At 50.5% G+C, this 6716-nt stretch overlaps 1 protein-coding gene across 2 annotated transcripts in view; it reads left to right on the forward strand.

Annotated features, from left to right (window-relative positions):
- FHOD1 (formin homology 2 domain containing 1) overlaps positions 1-878 on the forward strand; it is a 41819-nt gene extending 40941 nt beyond the window's left edge. For both annotated transcript variants that reach the window (XM_088135468.1, XM_088135469.1), the window contains one exon: positions 219-878. In XM_088135468.1, the coding sequence (XP_087991594.1) occupies positions 219-301 (83 nt within the window). In that variant the 3' untranslated portion in view covers positions 302-878. The remainder of the gene's footprint in view (positions 1-218) is intronic.
- The last annotated feature ends 5838 nt before the right edge of the window (positions 879-6716 follow it).

A 6716-nucleotide genomic window follows, 5' to 3' on the forward strand; every position in this document is an offset into this window, starting at 1 on the left:
CATTCACGGTCCTAAACGTTGCAATTGGGGGCGCTTTCCTGAGAAAAGAGGAGTGAGAGGAAGGGTCTCGCCTTCCCCGTTCCCTGCTCTGTGTCCCCTCTCAAAGCAGGCATGGGGCCCTCCTCGCAGCTCACCCCCATCGTGCCGCCAGAGAGGGGCTCTGCTCCCCTGCCGTCTCTGCCCACCTGACGACCCCCTTGCTGTTGCCTTCCTTGCAGTGAGGCGGACCCTGAAGAGTGGCCTGAGTGACGAGCTGGTGCAGGCCCTGGGCCTGGCGCAGGCGGCCGGTGTGGCTGTGTGACGACGCAGGAGGAGCCTCCTGAGGCCGCGTGCTGCGCCTGAGTGGGAGGGGCTCTTCCTTTCGGGAGGCTGCCTCCCTTTGCCCAGCAGGGCCCAGACGGCAGGTTCCCTGAAGACACCTCCTCCCTGCCGGGGTGAAGGCCAGAGCCCCGCTTGCCCGTCTCGCCTCAAGGAGGGCCGGTGATGAGCAAGCCTGCTTTGGCCCGGGGGCATTTGCGCAGATGCTTCTGCTCAGGGCTGGAGAGCTGATGACTCTTGTTCCACCATCTTCCCATGGGGTGAGCTGCTGTCCACCCGCCTGCGTCCTGCAGTGGGGAAGTTTTTCTGCCACCGCCACGTCTCACGCTGCCAGCAGCCACCTCCAAAGTCCCGGAAGGAGAAGGCTCTTTCTGCCCCAGCCCCGCTGCTGCTGCTGCCACCGCCGCCACCTCTCCAAAAGGGAGGCTCCCGCCCCAGGGGAGAGCCCCCACTCGCTCTGGATGGTGAGCAGACTGGAAGCGTTGCGGTCGCCGAGGGCTCCTTGTCTGTTGCTGGAGTTCAGTTAGAAATGTGAAGTAAAAGCTGTTATGTGAGTCTGATAAAGCGGGCTTGTTTTTCTTTTCCTACCCTGTTTGTTACATTTTTGGTTCCTGTTCATTGAGTGGTCAGAAAACTGACCTGTGTGGAATTGCACCCGAGCACCAAAGACAGCTGGAAGCGGCAGGGGGCCAGCCCCACTGTGGGCACTTCCGTCCCCAGCAGCGCTTCTCCCTGCCTCCAGAAAGCCTGCGGCATCGGCTTTGGGGCCCTGGAGCCTCTGTGAAGTTCTTGGGGCCGTGGTTTTACCGGCAGCTGAGAAAAGCAGCTCAAGGAGCTGAAGCGGCTTGTCTGCCTCCGAGAGACCCCTTGCTCTGATTTGTCTCAGGGTCGCCAGGCAAAGGAGCGTCGGCACAGACCCTCATCCACAACAGGTTCTGGGCTACGTTTAAGGAGCAATTTGCACCCGTTTCATTTTGGAGAGAGACAGGTAGAGAGATTCTCGGCTCTTTGGGTAAGCAGTATTATGCAGAGCAAAGAAAAGTCAAAGAAACTAAAGGCATGAAATAAGAAAAGGAAAGGTAGCTAAAATCGACACACGAGGACTGTTCCCCCTCCCTCTCCATACCTTTCGGTCCTAGATAACCACTTTGCTTCCAGACATGGCTTCCTACTTTGCTTCTTGTGCTTCAAACTTCTCGTTCTGTTTCTGAGAAACTCGTCAGTGAGACCACAACTTTCTCAGCCTGCGTCTTCCTCCTGACCCACTCAGAGGTGAACCCAGTCCACGTTCATTCAGCATTCATTCAGTCTACAGTCTCTTCCGTTACTGCACACACACACACTTTTTAAGTACCCATTCCAACACCATTTAACTTAATTCTCGGTTTCATAACTTCCACCTCCCTATAATAAAGTGGGCAGGAGGACACTCTGAGGCATTTTTGCATCTTTCAATAAACGTTCATCCCTCCCAATAGACCGCGTGTTGCCCATAACCTTTGCCAACATCACTTGTCTTAAAATTTCTCCATTTTCCTGTCTTCAATAAATGGGATACACAAATTCATCTACTTGGTTTAGTTTTTCACCATTTATGTATACAGTAACTTGTTCATTCCATTTTGTCTATTAAATAAAACTACCTTGGTTGTTGATAATTAGTTTTTAAATCCCTATTCCTTGCTGCATCATACAATCCGTCTGACATTTACTGCAAATAATTTGGGTTGTCAACTGACAACAGCACTTCATCTGCATTCAAAGGTACACGTACGTACATGTCCCCCACCCAACACACTTGGAACGTCACAAGCGTTCCTCATATTGTTGTTTAGTCGTTAAGTCGTGTCCGACTCTTCGTGACCCCATGAACCATATTGCGCCAGGCCTTCCTGTCCTTCACTGCCTCCCTGAGTTTGCTCAGTTTCATGCTCATTGCTTCAGGGATGCTATCTAACCATCTCTGCCGTCCTTTTCTCCTTTTGCCTTCAGTCTTTCCCAGCATCAGGGTCTTTTCCAAAGAGTCCTCTCTTCGCATTAGGTGACCAAAGTATCTGAGCTTGAGCGTCATTATCAATCCTTCCACTGAGCAATCAGGGTTGATTTCCTTTAAGATTGACTGGTTTGACCTCCTAGCAGTCCAGGGGACTCTCAAGAGTCTTCTGTTCCTCATATATTTCACCATAAATGCGTTAAACAACGCAAAAGGCATCACACATTCCTGCTCAACCCGGAACTAGTCATTAACCATTCAGTTTATTTTTGTGTGTGCTTTACTTCCACCGTATACCACTGTTACCACGTTCAGCAACCGACCTTCAAATCTTTTCCTGCAAAAAGTCCCATAATTCAAAAAATCTTCATTTTATGAGTTGGGGACAGTTGAAGCTCTGGAAATCCCTCAGAGAAATTGCTGCAGTCCAGCCCAACTGTGCCACCTCTTGTCAGAAAGTCACAAGATTTGCAGCAGTTGGGGCACCTTGGTTTCCACAGACTCTTCTGTTTGTCCCACGAGCTATGCAGAGACAGCTGGTCCCACCTTACGATGGAGCTACTTGCGTGGTTGTTGAGGTTATCCGTTAATGAATAACCGTTTGTGGGCCTGCTGGCTTCAGGACTGGCAGGCTCTATTCTGTAACCGGTTTTGCATGCTCGTGGTCCCCTCCCCACTCCCTGCCCCGAGCCCTACCTTTGCCTTCACTTCCCCACTTGCTTTGGTGCTGGGCAGCAGAGAAGCAGAGCCCAGGCCCCGTCCCCCGAATCCTCCCTCTTGCTCCCTGATGGTTACAGGCGCCATTTGCAAGAGGCCAGCAAAACAGAAGGGTCTCTTGGTCAGCCTTTGCTTGGGGAAGCCTTGCCAGCTGTGGGCTGCAAGGGAGACTGGCCTGCCAGGGCACGGGAGGAACTCCTCTCCTCCTGGAGATGGTGCAGCAGAAAGAGTCCAGGAATGGCAGCCGTGCCTCTCCTTCTCAGGCCAGTGGGTGCGCCTTGCCCTGGAGGCGTCCTCTGCTGTGGGCTGTGCTGCTGAGACAGGCTGTCTGCGTGGTGGATGGAGGCCAGGACCATCCTAGACAGAGACCACAGAGGTGGTGCTGCTGCTCCCGCAGCAGAAGGCTGCCCTCCCATGTCCTGCTCAGCTCATCTGGGCTGGTCTCTTGCTTGCCTCCCATACCACGGGAGGATCGCTGTGCTTGAGCACTGGGCCACCTAAGGCCGACCGTGAAGCGCCCAGGGTGAAGGATGGTTAAGAGCCTCCATCCAAGGTTACCCGGTTCCTTCTTGCTCCCTGATTTCAATGCTTAGTTGTCACCGTATGTTCATGCAAGGGGCTCTCAAGGTCTTTCACAACTGTAGCACAAGTGGACAAATGCTGTTCTTCAGTTCCCATCATTTCTCCCCATGGGTCACAGGGCCAGAGGACATATGCCAAAGTCTCAGAACTTGTCACAAAAAGAAAACACAGGTAAATGTGAGTTGGACTTCATTTGTCACATGATTTGCAAAAATCTGTTGGAACTGGACTACTCGGTTTAGTCACTGTCTGTATGCATGGCCTACCTCATAGGAACATAAAATGGAACCAAGTGTACCATGTTGGAAAAGCAGGATGTAAATATGTCAGAACCACCCAAAGACAATCTGATAGTCTTCATAAGGTTTAGCCATTCTAAAGATGCTCTGGATAAGTAAGACATCAACAAACCTGAGCATGAAGCTCGGAGAGTGAAGGAGACGCTTGGCAGATTAGCTTTGCCGCCGAAAGTCACGGGGACCTCCGCTGCCCTCACTAAGGCTCCCTTTGGCTGAATGCTGCAGCCCTCCTCCTATCTCAGGTATAAAGAGCACCAGAACCTGGCGGCAGCTTCCCTTCCTCGGCCGAGATGGGTGGCTGCCGTGGCTTGCCAGGGCTCACAAGTCCCCTTCGACGCCTCAGCCGGGCTTTCTCTTCGTGGGGATGGAGGCCTCTCTCCTTCCGGATGAGGAACACCTGCAAGAAGGGCCGGGATTTCTTTGACCTGTCTTTATTAGCTGAGTCTTTGGTGTATGCTGTAGGAAGAGAGACTTTAGCATTCTCCTTAGCCAACCAATGGTGGGCAAGGAGGGGTTATGGCAGCAGCAGCAGTAGCCCCCCCCCCCGCCTTTACGACTATCTTCAGAAGGGTTCTGCTGAGCTAGCTTGAAAATGGAGAAAATGGACCTCCTGCCTCGTGGAGACCCTCTTTTTCCTCACTTCAAAAGGTCCCTACAATATGACAAGGTATCCTCCAGGCCGCAAAAGGTCTCTGCCAGACCTCATCCGTCTTTGCCAGACAGGCATGCTGGGAAGGCCACTGCCAGCTTTGGCTGGTGAGAACAAGGCCGGTGAGTCCTGGGAAGTTACTAAGGCTAAGAGGAATCGGTGGCTGGGAGAGACCCATGTCCAGCAGGCATCCTTGCTCTCAAATTACCTAGATTTGGGTTGAAGTAACAGAAGTGGGGTTTTTCTAAAAGGAAAACACTCTACCGGGTATTAGGTCTTGATTAGAATGTTGTACGTGCAGCGCTTGAGGACATGGAAGACTCTGACCTTGAAAGAGGAATGGCCTGAACTTGCGTTTTTCCCCTTAAGCGTTTTAGTAAGACTAACTGGTTTTGAGTTGTTCTCTCCCCGCAACCCCCCTTGTGTTTTGTAAACAGCTTCTTAAGGGAGCGCAGTGGCCAGCTGAGACAGGCCAGCCAACCGGATAGCAAAGAAGGGCACCTGAAGGTGACCAGCCTTGCTGACATCCCAAGAGCTCCTTGCAGTCCTTGAAGCCTCGAATGTGTTGCCTTTGCTTGGAGTATGAAAGGCACTCAGGCTAAGTGGGCAAGGGAGTCACGTTCTACCAGTATATGCTTCTTGTCTGCTGATGGACCAAAGGCTCTCCAGTTTGCACCAAATTCTTTTCTGAAACACACTGCGGCACCTCTTAGAATCCTCGAAGGGGCATTGAGGCCCTGAAGGCCATCCCCATTCCTCAGTGGAAGAACCTACGCTAAACCCTTCTAACAGCTATCAAGGCTGTGCTCGAACTTATCCACTGAAGAAGAGTCCACCATCATTGTTTATACTCAAATGGCTCTTTCTGTTACAGCCAACCAAAATCTGCCTCTCTGTAACTTACTGCTCTGTGACTTACTGCTCTTTGAGTCACAGAGAGGCAGATTTTGACTGAATGTAACCGAAAGAGCCATTTGAGTAAAAAACAATGATGGTGGACTTATCTTCGCTGGATAAACTATTGCTCTGTGTTGTGCGCTCTGGAATAATGACCTTGCATGTGACACAGAATCATAAAATGCTAGAGTTGGAAGGAGACCTTAAATTGAGGTCCACCCCCTGCCCAGTGTAGCTTCTTCAGCAGATGGCCACTATATCCTGAGGTAGTCTGTTCTATTGTTCTTATCTATTTATTATTATTTATTTATTCTTAGGAAATACTTCCTGATGTACAGCAGAAACTAATCCCTTGTAATCTAAGGCAACCGTTCCTTGACCTGACTTTTGGAATAACTTTAAGCGTTCCTGCCCTATCTTCTACACGACAGCCCATCAGACACACGGAGACAGCTTTCACATTGCTCCACAATCTTCTCCAGGCTAAGCATATCCAACACCTCCAACTGTTCTTCATAGGGTTTTCCTTTCAGGTCCCTCGTTAACTTGGCTGGTCTCCATTGGACATGCTCCATTTTGCCAGTTGACCTTCCTAAAATGTGGTGCCCAGAATTGAATGCGACATTTTATATGTGGTCTCCCCAGTGCATAATAGGGAGGAATGATAACTTCTTTTGATCTTGAATTATACTTCTGTTGATGCAGCCTAGGACTGCATTCACATTTTGTATACGGACATCACACTGTTGAACAGCACAGGAACTCAAACTGAGTGGACTCAGACTTCATTCAACAGATCCCTCCAGCTTGAAGCAGCGCCATTAAGATACACTTGGTGGGTACAGGGGTTCAACCAGCCCTGGGTTCATCTAATGGTAGCAGAGTCCAGCCCACATTCTGGCCTCTTCTCTATTAGGATCTCGGGGGAGGCTTTATTAAATGCTTTGCTGAAATTTATGTTCAACGCATTCCTGTGGTCAACCAAACTGGTCACTATATCAGGAAAGTAGATCAGGTTGGTTTGACATGACCCGCTCTTGATAATCCCCTCCTGGCTCCTGCAAAGACAATTCATTGTTTTCTTAAATGCTCGCACACCAACTCCTTCATCATCTCTTCCATAATTTTGCTTGGTGTTGACATCAACCTGTTAATGCTCACACCCTTTACTGCAGCACTGTGAGTGGTAATGGGCACTCCTTGAGCTCATGTGTTGCTGCTGCTGTGTGAACTGCATTGGCTTCTGGGTGCAATTCAAGGT

The sequence above is a fragment of the Python bivittatus genome, unplaced genomic scaffold (genome assembly GCF_059951505.1).
Source record: "Python bivittatus isolate LINGU-HERP-01145 unplaced genomic scaffold, Pbiv_v1 ctg000170_np1212, whole genome shotgun sequence".
Lineage (NCBI taxonomy): Eukaryota > Metazoa > Chordata > Lepidosauria > Squamata > Pythonidae > Python > Python bivittatus.